The 15122-nt window shown below is 38.5% G+C and overlaps 2 protein-coding genes and 1 long non-coding RNA gene across 5 annotated transcripts in view; 1 reads left to right on the top strand and 2 right to left on the bottom strand.

Moving 5' to 3' along the window:
• The window catches only part of prdm6 (PR domain containing 6), a 90361-nt gene that overhangs the window by 24400 nt on the left and 50839 nt on the right, over positions 1 to 15122 (top strand). The window contains exon 4 of the mRNA XM_034871184.1: positions 7675 to 7802. Coding sequence (XP_034727075.1) covers positions 7675 to 7802 — 128 coding nt within the window. The remainder of the gene's footprint in view (positions 1 to 7674; positions 7803 to 15122) is intronic.
• The window catches only part of LOC117944437, a 19819-nt gene continuing 8853 nt past the window's right edge, over positions 4157 to 15122 (bottom strand). Inside the window, exons 2-3 of the long non-coding RNA XR_004656578.1 lie at positions 8776 to 8786; positions 4157 to 4167 (exon numbers count right to left, since the gene is read on the bottom strand). This is a non-coding gene — a long non-coding RNA (uncharacterized LOC117944437). The remainder of the gene's footprint in view (positions 4168 to 8775; positions 8787 to 15122) is intronic.
• The window catches only part of LOC117944394 (GTPase IMAP family member 8-like), a 6425-nt gene continuing 1210 nt past the window's right edge, over positions 9908 to 15122 (bottom strand). For all 3 annotated transcript variants that reach the window (XM_034871159.1, XM_034871160.1, XM_034871161.1), the window contains exon 3: positions 9908 to 13763. In XM_034871159.1, coding sequence (XP_034727050.1) covers positions 10984 to 13763 — 2780 coding nt within the window. In that variant the 3' untranslated portion in view covers positions 9908 to 10983. The remainder of the gene's footprint in view (positions 13764 to 15122) is intronic.

The following is a 15122-nucleotide window of genomic DNA, read 5'->3' as shown; positions in this document are numbered from 1 at the left end:
TTGCACACACCAGACAGTTCTGCAGAGTTCAGAAAAGAGGAAAAGTATTGACAAAGAAGCTCTTAACTTTTTAAACAGTCATACATGCTGTTTGTGCCCAGAAAGACATACAGGTCCCAAATGAAATGAGCTTTGGTGAGGATTAGAGCTGAAAGAAGAGAAAATGAATCAAAAACTATTTTGAGAATTGATTAATAGTTAAAAAGTAAAAGTCATATTTCAAGCCTTAATGGCAAACTGGTTTCACTGTTTGACAAAAACAAGACAACAAATTTTACTTTAAGAACTTGTGAAAGAAATAACTGGTAGATTAATCAATAATGCAAATAATCAGTTGCAGCCCTAGGGAAGATTTCAACATATTAAAACCCGTTGCTGAAGTTCTTTTGAGCAATGAAGCCTCAGCTGCTCCTCCAGGAGCTGCAGCTCGCATGATGTGTGGTCTCAATGTGTGAATATAAAAGGACGAAAATGACATCTGTCCCGCACAAACTGAGGACATTTTGGACATAAATTATTGAGCTTTAAGAAACCAAAGCTGTAACAAAAAAAAAAGGTTTTGTCAGATGGAAAAGAAATGATAGCCGGAGCTGTGAAGTGAAGCCGGAAGCCTGGCAGCGTTTGCAACATTGTCTAGCTGTTGAACTAAACAACATGTTAGATTTGGACGTTTGTCTTGCAGATGGAATTTTACAGTGATGGATTTGATAAACACTCGCGGCCACAATGTCTTTGACAGAACAGCATCAAGCTAGGAACCAGCTGCTGGTCACAGAGGCGCGAGTTGAGTCGTGCAGTCGCTAACAGAGGGGCACCCAGGCGGTTCTGTCAATGAAGACATGATGGAAGAAATGATCAGAGTTACATTCAAAATAATACAGCAGGTTATAAAAAAACACAGTTTGAAACTGACCACGAAACAAATCATCAAAAACAAGACATATCGGGACACATTTGGAACCACGGGCATCATGACAACATTCAAATTCCCAATGCTTAAGCCTATAGTCATTAGTTAAATAGATAAGTTTAATATTTTATACATTTTATGCCAACACGGTCTCACGGCAGTTTGTGAAGTCACGTCGTTTTTAATTTCTTGATTCAAGGACACCTTTATCTTGTTTTTCCCGGGGGGGTCAACACATAATGGGAAGAAGCATCTATACGGAGGTTAGGTTTAGGAAAAGAAGAACGGGGAAAGGAAAGGTCACCCACGGGAGACGATCCGCTGTCTTTGGGGGACGCGGGACAACAACGGGACGGTTGTATTTAGGAAAAGAACAATGGGGAAAAGAAACATCACACGCAGGAGACAATCCCCAGTCTCCGGGGTGAAAGTCCTATCTTGTTTGACCCATCCATCACCAACCTACCTAAGCAGATTTTGGGTATTTAATACTACTCTCTACCGTCGTCATGCTGTGATCACGAAAGATGCTTTCCATTGTAATCCATTAGTTAAAAAAAAAAACGTGCTGATCACCACGAAAAAACGAGATAAACGTGTCCGTGTATACAAATCAATAGATTAAATAACGTCACCGTTTCACCAACTGCCGCGAGACTGGGTTGATTATGCATGTGTTGGAAATTCTCATTTATTTACTTTTAAAGCACAGCAAGTTTTTTTTCTTTTACAGCACCTATATGCAATTCCAAATGCTTTACATAAAGCAAAGAGACGTATTACAATATCTAAAAAACACAATATAGAGACAACTTTACTGTGTCAGGCCACCTTTGGGTGCTCCTGCTTTCTGGGAAGCAAGGTAAAGTGGAGCAGGACGACGCAGGAGGCTGTTAACCGCACTGGGATTTGTTTAAATAGACGTCAGTGACAAATGGCCGCGAGTAACAAAAGCTTTAAACAGCAGCAGAGTGCAGGAGTTTCCTTACAGGCTGCAGGGAACATAACACAACACACATGGTCGTACTGCTGCGAGGACCCTCTGTGACGTAAGAATTCCCTTTTAGTCCATTAACCCAAAACAAACTTCATTCTAACCTTAACCCTACAACTAAAATGTTTTGAAACACCCAGGCCCGGACACAAAGGTCTCACTTTCAGGTTCTCACATTGGTCCTCATAAATATACAAGAATAGGAGGACATGTTGCCATAAACAGAGACGGAGGGATGAAGGCATAGGTGGACAATTTATGTTTTCATCCGTGGGTGCTCAGGGGCGCACGCTCTTTAAAAAAAAAGGTGTCAAAAAAATGTTTCTGAACCTTAGGAAATGGACAGTGGCCGACACAAACACACACACCTATTAACTCGATAGTAAAGTATCTTTCAACTCAGGACAGCGCCATTGCTCACAAATCCACATAGGATTGGAGATGAGAGGTTTAACTGACACAAGATCATTTTAGTCGTTCATTTGTGTTGCTTCTGTCTCCTACGCATTTTGAGGCTACAATCGTGTTGTTGTGGACAGTGTCCACGGTTAAATAACATGTTCTTGTTCTGGTTTGGTTTCACACATACAGGGTTCTCCTGGGTGAAAGTCCTGTGTTTGTTTGACTCATTCATCCGCCCCGGACCTTTTACCTTGCACGTTAGCGAGATTCTCGCAATATCACAAGATCACCCTAGACTCGCAGGCTCACAGTTCACGTAAAAGGTAAAGTGTTTGTGTTTGATTCGTAACGAACAATCAACTTCCTGTGAGGAGCTTCTGGCAGCTACGGGCGGGATTTAAGCGTGTGTGACTGACGTGACTGATAATTAAAAAACAACAATGGCGGACATGATTAAACAGATGAACTGCCAGGCATTTTTTTTTTAAGTGGCTGCCCTTTTCTAAACAGTTGCCAATGACTCAGATGAGAACTTTGTCGCTCTTCACCGAGTCATCTCGAATCACATGTGAGAAGACCTAGACTACTCTTTATTGATCCTTTTGGGATGACTCTCAAGGAAATTGAATTTCCAGTAGCTTACAAGACATTTGTATAGAGAATAAGGAAGTATAGAAAATAAAGTATAACAAAAAAACAGTAAAATAAACTAAATAAATAAATAAACTTTCAGCTATAACAAGATCTTTAGCATAATTAAAACAAAATAAATAAAACAGTTAAGAGCAGTTTATGTCCAGGTATGTATGTAGATTATTAATTAAGTAAGAAGTAAGTAAGAAGTTGGCCTACATGACTTTCTGCCAAATATCTTTCTGGGTTTAGGCAACAGAAAGACTTGGTTAAGTTTAGGAAAAGATAGAATGGCTCTGTTCAGAAGAGTCCCCTGACCTTTCATGAGTACCATGAAAGAGCAGAGAGTCATTAGGGGATGCTCACACAGTTTAAGCCTGGGAGAGTGTGACGAGGTGGGTTTGCTCACCACTTGTCCCATACAGGTCAGTAGCTACAGTAAGTAGACACACAGTCATGTTAGTTTCAGTTCCATTGTAGTAGTTGAAACACATTTTAAAGGTTTCCCTGTGCTAATCCTTAAAATTATTTGTTCATTTGTTCAGGTCATGACATCACCGGGCCAAACCAAGTAGAAGGGTTTCTTTCCTATAGGAATGTTTATTTTGGTTGTTTTGGGTTATTATATAACACAAGGTATGAATAACCTTGACCTGTTTTGGAGTAGGTCATAGGAGTGAACTGGTAACTAAGTTCCATAGGTTTAGAGATGTTCATTGGTATTAATGTTATGGAGTAGATCAACCCGCTTTATGATGGGATGGACTGTAGCAGCGGGGTGTGAACTGACCACCCTATATAAGTGGAGGGATTTGTGCTCCCAGGGGAAGAGGCTATGCTGCTAGGAATATGTTCATGGTGTAAGTGCTGCTACTAGTTTAATGTGTTATTTTCTTAAATTTTTTTTTATTGTTTTATTATCTGTGTACTGTAGACCATTGGAAATAAAATAATCACCTACCACCTTCCTAGCCACTCTGAACAGGTACACCACAGAGAGCTAAACTATTCCCCTGTATGAACAGAGCGGCAACAATGACTTAGATGCCTGCGTCACATTGTACACAACAAGGTGGTGGGTTGCATAGATGCGAGCAGCAAGCAGTTAGGAGCAAACTAAAGCTGCTTTATTAGGGCGCCCTGTTTGATTGTAGCTATTTAGCAGCGAGGGAGAGTTGACCAACTGATGTGCTGACGCAGATCAGCTGATAATAACGGTTAGCAGTGTCTTGTCTACTAGAACTGAAGCTGACGCTCAATTCTTGCTTTGCCAGACCCTCCTCCACACCGAGGGAGAAAGGTCTGGCTAGTCCACACAGCATCATGGGATGGGAGAAAAATGTGCTCTCGTTTATTGGCATGTCTTTAAACCAATCCCAATCGCCTTGGAAGGTCACTGAAGGCCAACCTTTCCTTTGTGCTATCCAGGTGTGTTTCAAACAGATGCAACAGACACTGTTGGCTACTGACCAAGCTGCCATATTTGACGAGTTGGAAAATGAGAACTGGTTCATATAAAGTCATAAAAAGTGTATGAAATGTACACAGATATTAGACAAAGAGTCAGATAAAAGCAGGGGAATCTACAGCCTGACCGACAGACAGACAGACAGACAGACAGACAGACAGACAGACGTTAAAGTGCTTACATGCAGAGAATAATAAATTAACCTGTTTCCTTTGATTCTCACAGTCATTTACAGCATTGATTGTTTGTTGGCTGTATGGACAGCAGGGACGCCGGCTATTGGCTCAGGTCATCACCTTATAAACGCACTGAGCGCCTCCTCAATACGGTCACACAGCATCACCACGGATGGATGGAGGGATGGATTAATAATGAACACACACACAGAAGCCAAGGGGACATTGACTCATTTGAATTGCCTATTGTGTAGCTGGGAATCCTTCTGTTTATGTTCTGTATTTACCAGTTTTTAATTGTTTTATTGGTGAATTCCAGATGTAAAAGTCTTATTTCTTTTCATTTTTATATCACTTTGTATTACTCTGTTAAGTACTGTACAGTACAATTTTGACTTGTACTTTACTTGAGTATTTCCATCTTCTTTTTCTAAATGGAGACTTGTTTGGTTTATGTTTCATGTTCATCTGGTTTCAAAAGCATTTTTACACCTTTTAGAACTTGTTTTTATGGCTAAGGCGTTGGCAGGCGGACCAGTGAGGCTTTTAAGCAGGTGTAAATCAGGTGTGTTTAACATTTAACACCCAGCCGGCCTGTAATTATCACAGCTTCAGCATGACTACGGATAAGAGCCTAATGATTTGTTGCTGGGAATGGCTTCAAACATTTCAAATCAACTGGAGTTATTTCTTTTTGTTTGAGCTGTGAGTGCAGGACTCGTAATCATTTTCAGTTGCAAAGGTTTGTTCTTAAGAAAACCCGGAAACATGATCACAGAATCATGTGATGAATCTCTGAAAGATATACAGATACTTGGCTTAACCATAAATATTCATATACTACAGTTTTACAGTTAGACACTTTTCTTTGGGTTTACATTCTGTTTTAACTGGAAGTTGTATATTTTCAGCTCCTTGACATAAACTGCTTTGTAAATCTTCTCTTTCCTCAACATTTCTTGAAGCGAGACCTTCCATTCACACTTGTGTAACCTTTTTTTTTCATTTAAAGTGTAACTGCTGCTGTCTTGAAATATGTTTTAAACATAAATGTGGCAGGAGGGAAATTTCAAAGGATTTCAGGTGTAAAATGTCTGCAGGGCCTTCATCCCAGACTGCATTCTTACCGGTTAGCTTGTCTTATAATTTAAACTTCTGACCCCCCCCCCCCCCATAAATCTAAATAATTAAACAAAATGCTTTTAAGGAAGACCATGAATGAACCCCTCTTCTTTTCCTCTTTTTCATCCATGTAGTTATCACAAAATGTTATTTTTTCCACAAAAAGGGAGCTAAACACTCCTTTTTTCAATTCTAAGTTACAGTCAAAATATATCAAGAGAATTTCCAGGAACAATGACATAATGCCACTTTAATGCACTGTTTGTAATTGCTTAACTGTTCAAACTAGGCTATTATGTAAACCCTCCATTTTATATATGTTTTTTTTTTAATATTTGATTCCAGTCCCAAAAGCACCAGTGTTATATCCCCAGGCCCGTTAGCTGTGTGCAATTGAAAAGCAATATCGTGTGAAATCAGCTTCATATTATTACTTTATTCGACTTGAAAAATAATCACTGATTAGTCCAAGTTTTCCTCCATAGTAATGATGGCATCAAATTAGATTTTTGTAAAATGAGGTTTTGTATATTTATCAATTAAGATTTACTCATTTACTGGTAATGTACATATATAAACACAATCATTCTATATATATTATATTTACAATTTCTTTATTTTAATGTTTTAATAGGAGGAACTACTTAACTCTACATCGCCTGTTTCTGTAGTGTAGTGATTGTTCAGCGTGGCGGAGTGATGCACTAGTGAAGTGTCGTCTGAACGCGGATTTCTTGTTTTAGATTGTTACGGAATTTTAAGTTAAGTTGGACTTTTGTTTGCCTTATTTCAATCCCTACATTGGTTTTAATACTGAAACTAGTAAACGCCATATTTTTAATCATACTTTTTGACGTGTTAATACTGCTCCAGTTTCGAAAATGAAAGGTAAAGGTGTGCTTAAATGTTCACCACAAGATGGCAGTGCTTTCCTGGTAATGGCGCAAGTTGATAGACGATTAGCTAGCTAGCTAGCTAGGTTAGTTGAAGGCTTGTTGCTCGTCTAACGTTAATTTGTCGCTGTTTCCCTCAGATTTGCAACCATGAAACTTGCACAAGGATGTTATGTCCTGTTCGCTTGTCACATAGAGATGTTTAATGTTTATCACAGTAAAATAAGGTACTAGGAAACTCCCCCTATTAAAATAGCTACATGCTAGTTAACGTTATGTAACGTTAATGCTAGCTCGACATAGGCTTCATTAAATTAATGTGGGTCCCAGTTTTCTTAATGCCATTTAGCTAACTAGATAGTGGTTTCGGCACACAACTATTAACTACAACGCTCAAAAGCCTTATTCTAACTAACATTACCACAGCATTTATTGACTGCTGATTTGTGTCCATTTCAAGCAGGCTAAGGTTAGCTGGTGACAAAAGTATTTAATTTTTTACTAGCATTACATGTTCATCTGTAGACAAGTACAAGTCAACTGAAGTAATACTGTTCGTATTTAAATACGTTATATGTTATAAAAAACAATTATTTACTCACTGGTTGATGTAAGCAGGAATCAACCTTTACTTTATTTTCCTGTTTATTGTTATGCACCAGAACCTCAAGGCAAATTCTTCGTAACATTATGCGAAAACCTTGCCATTATTGTCTAGTTCCAGCTCCAGAAATGTAAAGATTTACTGGTAAAGGAAATATCTATTGACATCATCTTGGGGAACTGGGAAATCATGATGAGCATTTTCTTTACCATATATTTTCAGTTTATCATAAGCACAATGAATTGTAATCAAATGCAATAACTGACACATTCAAATGTTGGCTCTTGTCACGAGATGTAATTTTATCTAATGCCACTGCTCTTTATAGATTAGAAAGTGGGCAGAAATACAGCTACTCAGGGCTTTGAGGTCATTACAGTACTTTATTATTTAACTAATGGGGAGAGCATGTCTTTCTGTATATGTCGGCGTACTTCTTTCAGTACTGACTCTGAACGTATGTGTGTTCCAGATCTATGATGCAGAGGGGACGTTACAGCACTTTATTGATGGTAATGATCCCAGTAAGTCCAGTTGGATGAGGTACATCCGCTGTGCCAGACACTGTGGGGAGCAGAACATGATGGTTGTACAGTACAGGTAAGAAAATGTCTAATTCTATAAATGACATGTGGTCGGGGATTGTCACCCAATAGTCAACAGGAATGTGTAAGAATACAGTAAATGTATACCAATGCCTTGTAATACCATGACAATGCACATATTTCCAAACTAAGCTCCAGTGGGAACATGTATTCACTGTCCCAGAATGGACTGTCCTAGAGACACCCAATACAAAACTATTTCAGAGCACAAAAGTGTCTTTCTTTGTTCTCTTTATGGATGTATGAATATGTCTGGTAATTAAGTTATTTTATAGTTATCAGCTTTTTTACACCCAACATGGTAGGCTATTTGTACTTTGTTGAATTGTTCATTATAACATAAAATTACAGGTCGGACTCTGGTGACTCTGGCAAATAGTGCATCACCAAGGAATTGCTGCCAATCAATGCAAGTTAAAATGATTTAAACTTTGACCTTGTTGCGCAACTAATTCCAGAATATATACCAGCGCTGCGTTTGGCCTCTGGCTCAACGCCCTTCCTCACAGTTTTACCATGCTGAATGCTCTATTATTATAACCAGATGGTTTGTTACATAGAACCGTCTGAGAAGCCGACAGTGGAAACTTTTGAAAAAGGGCTGGCTCTTTCAAAATGATGGATTTCCGTGTGATATGCGATCCTGCGATTCTCGCATGATCTTGTGATATCGCGAGAATTGTGCAAGGTAACTATTATGATATTACTATGATGCATAGTCTCTGATTTTATCTGCTATCTTACAGACAGCTAATATAATTAAAACTTGACTTTGGTGAGTCCGAGCTTAAATATGAGTGGAAACAATGAGTGTGCACTATAGTATCCTTCAGTTAGAAGGTTTTTTGGAGTACGTAGCTCATGTGTTTGCATGGTTCCAGAAATCTGAATTAGTCATTTGTCTTTGTTTAAAGAAACCAGCATAGGTGGACTACTCAGAAAACAGCAGATTGTGGCATGTAAAAAACCTTATCAAGGACTCCGATCACTTGAGTCATTTAGCACAGTTGGTTCGTAAAACAAAAGATATGATGATAAATCATGTAGTGATTGACGCAGAAAATAGGTATAGTATGTAGATATAAATATGATAGTATGAGGTCGTTATTGCCTAAGATACATTTGTTAGTCTGAAACCTGTCAGCTGATTTCTTTGTTTTTGTGGTTTGATACTAGTTAGACGAGTTACTTGCATGCATTCTTTTTACATTCACCTTTTCCCTTCTCTTTGTTCTCTCCCTCTCTCTCTGTCTGTCTCGGTACTGAACAAACTGCATTTTGTCAGTAGAGATGGAATGATACCACCTTTTGCACACATTCTTTATTGATACAAAAACAAGACTGTATATTATGATTTATGCACACACTCACTTGCATTAACATAAAAATACATATACAGTCTGTACTGTTTTGGCATGGGTACCACTGGATTGGTTGTTGGAATTTTAATACCTTCTATGGCTTCACCAGTCAATGTCTGCACTATTTACGCCCAGCCAAAAATAAGTATAAGTAACTTCACTTCATTAAGGTGTTTGAAAACTAAATATTTATGTTGGTAAAAGAAATAGTGATGGGTCTTTTTCTACATGAGCAATTTAGCATCAACATAAATTTTTAAGCATCTTAAGTTTGGACTGGAAAGGTCCTCTTGTTAGTATGTTAAAGTGCATAACTGTCAGCAGTAGCGTTGAGTGTCATCATTTTAGTGCCAAAACATTGTCAGATGTTGTATACCAGCAGTTTGTTGTTATAATTTTCCTTAATGCTAAATATATATATATATATATATATATATATTATATAGAAAAAGCTGACTTTTAACCAACTGGCTGGTTAAAAAAGAAACAATAGAAAGTTGTCTTTTTAATTCAGATTTCTATCATGTGTGATGTTATGCTTGGTACAACATATCTTGTTTGATGCATGGATTCTTGTGGACTACTAGTACAGGCAAAGAATTCAACTCATGTTTTATTTCATGACATTGGGACACATTGCATTGTCATATGTAGATAGACATTTATAGTAGATCTCTAGAAACAGTCACTAAGTCCACACTGCTTCTACTGAAAAATTACAAACAAGAAGATTCTTGTAAATGGTGTATAGTTTATTTTTGTCGGCAGGAAACGAGAATACAGTTTCAGCAAATGAGAACAATTCTAAATGGCTAATACAAGCATACCAACTTACTGTCAAAATATGTTAAACAACCTTAAACATAACAAATATAGTTTTAACCTTCTGTAATTTATTAGCACAACTGAACAAAAACACATTTACCTTTGGATACTAGCACTTTATTAATGTAAATGAGGACAATATACATTTAATGTTAAAATGAGTACTTGTACATAAATTGTTATTTTTTTTTAATCATTCATCACATACAATTATACAATACAGTGTAGTAAAACTCCATCTCTGCATTAAACCCATCCTAAGCATTGGGAGCAGTGGACAGCAGCATACAGCTTCCAAAAAGCAACCGACTGTACTGAACTTTACAGCTAAAGTGTAGACACAGTGAAAGTTTCATCAGTTATGTTCAGTGATTCATGGTATAAAATATAAACAGCTCCGACAGTTAATCCTTGTAAATATTTGTCTAAAAACCTGGAACAGTAAACTCACAACAATCTGAGGACAAGAATTACAAAGGCTTGAGTCACAGTTTGTCATTTTAGTCTCTCCCCTTAGCATTCCTCATTTCTCCTCATTGCGTAATAAATCAATACAAATTTACAAACATAGGTGAAGACGCATTAGCAGGGACTAATGATGCATGCCAATCAATTTCAAAGAGAACAGAATATACAAAATTAAGCAATATTTGCTTCTGTAAAACAGTGACGTATGTAGGTTAAAGGAAAATCAAACAAAATGAAATCCTAATATCTTAGTTTCACAGTTTGAAAGCGTGCTGCTGTAAATGTGCTGCTGTTGTAAAGTCAGTAAACCCCATAAACACCAAATTATTTCAGAATCCTATTTGCAAATTCCACTAAATTCACACAATACTGCCGGGCTAGCCTGTTCTACTCTCTAATTATCATAGTAAAACGACAGTAGGACCTATTGAATATGCACGTTCGGTCACGATTTTTCATATTTTTAGGCTACAAGTGATGTTGTCATTTTACAACTGAGAGCCTTACAGGCAACACAGCAGCTCATATAATGGAACAGGTCTTTTCTCTGGCTTTCTTTACATGTTCTTGTATCCAGTTATTTTTTTCATCCTCATGTTTTGTCTTTAGTTCATTGATTCTTTTCTTCAGATTTTCATTGTTTGGCGATTTAAGTGTCCCTGTCAAGTCAATCATTTCTTGTTCTTGTTTTTTTATCAATCTATTATAGTCTTTCTGAAACGCTCTGTGTTTGGTCAGTTGACGTACGATCAAGTCATTGTGTATTTGTTGCTTCTCCCTCAGATTCTCTATTTCCTTGCCATGCTTTTCCGCCACAGCTGCAAAGTCCTCTGTGTATCTCTGTCTGAAATCATTGAATTCTTCAGCTTGCTTTCTGGCCTCTTGATCATGTTTGTTCTTGATTAAAGCCAGATTTTTCATGAGGGTTTCTTGTAGTTTCTGTAATTCTTTTTCCTCATGTATTTTTCTGATTTCATCTTGTTTTCTTTGGTTTTCATATTCTTTTTTTTCTTGTTCATATTCTTCTCTGAGTTTTTCAAGTCGTTTTTGCTCCTCCTCTCGTCTCTGTTGATCTTCTCGATATTGTTTGTCCCACTTTTCAGTTCGTTCCATATTCCAAGTCTCTCGTCTTCTTCTCAACTTCTCTTTGTTTTCTATCCATGTTTTGTCAGCGGTTTGCTTTTTTTCCGTTTCCCCCATAGCTTCAAGACTTTGTTCCAACTGCATTTGTTCCATTTCCTCCTGCATTTTTTTCTTCCTTTCCTCTGCTTCTCTCTTTTCTTCTTCTCTCTTCATCTTTTCCTGCTCCTTATTGATTTCCTCCTCTTTCTTCCTTAGTTTGGCTTTAAGTTCTTCTTCCCGTTCAGTTGTGGTCATTTGTTCTTCCAATTCTTTTTTCTTTGCCTGGATTTCTTTTTGATGTGTATATTCAACGTCCTTCAGCTCTCTCTGTATGTCTTCTTCCTTTTCCTTCAGGATTCTTTTCACTTCCTTTTGTATGGCTGCCTCAGCTTCTTGAAACATCTCGGAGGTGTAGCAGCCCCCACCATTTCTGTTGACCATTGATTCAACTTTTCTCAGTAGCTCTCTGGCTTGAGCACGTTTCTGATCTTCTGAACTTCTGTTATTGAAGACCTGGTATCTTCCTCCACAGTCTTTAATCAGTTTTTCAACAAAGCCATTCTGTATGTAATTCTCAAATGTTTGATTTCTCAGATCGTCTCCTCTTGTGAATATGAGAATGATGTAGTCTCCTGACTTCTTGCCAAAAAACTCCTTGATCAGTTCCACAGTATCTTTTTCCTCTTGTGTAAAGCGGCCAATCTTTAGCACCAGTAAGAACACATGAGGTCCTGGAGACAACATGGTGACACATTTCACAAGCTGCTGTTTAACTTGATCGTTGGTCAGAGTCGTGTCAAACAAGCCAGGGGTGTCTACTATGATGGCAGTCCGTCCATCAATCTCTCCTGTTTCTTTCCAGCAAAACTCGGTCACTGACTTTGGGCAGGCTTTAGATTTGAAGCATTGTTTGCCCAAAATAGTATTTGCTGTTGCACTCTTTCCACAACCAGTCTTCCCAATCAGCACCATCCTAAGACACTCTCTACTCTGAGCCATTTCGAGTACAGATATTTGTTCTGCAACGGTTTTCACCTGTGGGTTGACGAGCATTTTCTTTGTGAAACCTCTGGATTTGTCCACTTTCATCTTTTCCACAGCATGCAACACATTAAAGACCTGCTGCTTGTCTCTAAGGTCAAAGACAATACATTGTTCTCCACAGCTCTGAAGGAGCTCCTGTATATCCTCCCTAAGAAATCTTACAACAGCTGGAGAATTGGGATCTGACTCGAGAGTGACGAGAATCATGGTGAAGTCATTGACTTGAGAGCTAAATGTATCCTGGATGGTCTCCAACTCTTTCTTGTCTTCATCAGTGATGGGACCTACAGGTAAGACTAGGATAAAAGCATGTATTACCTCTGGATCAAAAAGGGCAATACACCTGGAATATTCCTCCATTAGTGCCTCCGGAGGTTTTCCATACAAGGCAGGCAGCTCCACCAGGGAAACCCAACGTCCAAACACCTCTCCCTGCTTTTTAACACAGTCTGATGACTTGGCAAACGGACCAAACTGTCTTTCTCCCAGAATGGCATTGGCTGCTGACATCTTCCAGGTTTCCGATCTCCCACACAACACTAAGTTTAGAGGAGGTTTTGAAGTTACAGATGCTGTCATTGGATCAGTCTCTTCAGTATAATTTAGATGTCTTCTTTTGTTGTCAGTCACTATGTTCTCCATCTGATCAATCAGTTCTTGATAATCTTGTTCAGAAAGATATTTCTTGTCAAAGGTAATGCTGTGCTGCCTCTGTCTGCAGTCTTTGATGACTTGGTTCACTGAACCATTCTGGACCTCCCCATTTTGTGTTTTGATGACCATAGAGTATTCTGTAGCATCGTGACCAAAGAAACTTTGGATAAACTTGAATTTCTGCCTGTCCTCTTCATTGAAATCAGTAGGCTTCACTAACAGCAGGATTACATTTGGTCCAGGGGGGCAAAGAGCCACACACTTTTTCAACTCGTGTCTCACTTTCTCTTCAGTCAGACTGAAGACATCTGAGGTTTTCACTACTGTTAATTTTTTCATACACCATTCTTTATAGATGACAGTAGGCCTACATTTCTTTGATATTTCTATATCAGAACCATATTTTTCCCTTGTGATGAAGTTACTTAGTATTGTTATTTCATCTTGTTGCTTTCCAAACACCAGAATCCTGAGTTCAGATGCTGTAAAAAAACAAAAGCCAAAGCATTACAATGATTGTCCCTTTTCCATTTTTTCAGTGGTTTATACATTAATATGAGAAAGATATTTTGGAGACTTAAACACAAAATTCAGCCTCACATATATGGTTTAAATGGGGCCTGCTACTAAGGCTTTTTTTGCAAAGCCAATCTACCGCTCCGTAAACCACTACCTGATCATGTGCCAATCAGAGTTGTTCCCCGCACCGCACAGCTTAGCTACTTTCTAGATATAGACAGTCACAGAGGACAGAGTAACGTGAGGAAAATTCCACTACAGATAGCAGTTGGTTATACGTCGGTCACAAGGTTTACCAGTTTACTAGTAAGCGCAACATTTTGTCCTGTTTGTGTTGTTTTTCAGACAACAGCAGTGACCAGTGCTAGTTAGTGTCTGTTAGCTTACAGGGCTCTAAGGTGTGACTGACATCTTTCCTAGGTCGCACCGGTGCATCTAATGTCCCTGCATCCACTGCCTCTCCACAAATGAAGCAATGTGGTTTAATGTTGCGTTTTATGACCTATTTGTTCTGCAATGCCGTACCTTTGTTTGTATCTCTCCTCCGCGCAGCCCCGCCCCCATTAACTCACACACGGCTCCCTGGCAACTTGGAGAGACCCAGCAGCGTCAGCGCTGGTCCGCACTTTTGACATTTGTCCACAATTTTAATTGTTATCAACACAGCTGTATATCATATCTCTGCTATTGCGGCGGCCACGGCAAAAAAACACAGAAGAAGTTATTGAATGCAACTAACTTCAGTTCTTAGAGTAATAGCGTGTGAGACGGAGCGTGCTGAACCTGGGCAAGAGATGTGCCCCGTGGCCAGAATATCATAGTTCATAAAAAGGCAGCGCAGTGAAGATACAGACACTTTATACATACAACATGTGTAACTCTGCAGACCCACCATTTGACCTGTGCTGGAACCATTCATAATGAGTCAGCCGTCACTCTGTGAGTTACATACGTCCATCACACTCCTCCTTTCTGCCTAGCTCTTTTAATCACTTATTGTTAAAAACAAGAGAAGGAGCTTTCTCAGAGATAAGCTTAAAAAAGATATATACATGCTAGGCTATTTATTTCAAATAATTTTCATTTACATGTGTTGCAGCTGTATGTATGTACAATATAATCGTGATAATTAATTGTGATCTCAAAATTGATCACAATAATCGTGATTATCCTTATGGCCAAAATTGTAATCACAAAGGTCGTTATCATCTATTCCCAACTTGGACGTAGAGGGTGACTGACTCATATCTACAGTGGGTACGGAAAGTATTCAGACCCCTTTAAATTTTTCACTCTTTGTTTCATTGCAGCCATTTTCCAAA

Source organism: Etheostoma cragini, chromosome 5, assembly GCF_013103735.1.
Source record: "Etheostoma cragini isolate CJK2018 chromosome 5, CSU_Ecrag_1.0, whole genome shotgun sequence".
NCBI lineage: Eukaryota > Metazoa > Chordata > Actinopteri > Perciformes > Percidae > Etheostoma > Etheostoma cragini.
This window is presented reverse-complemented; position numbering and strand designations above follow the sequence as displayed.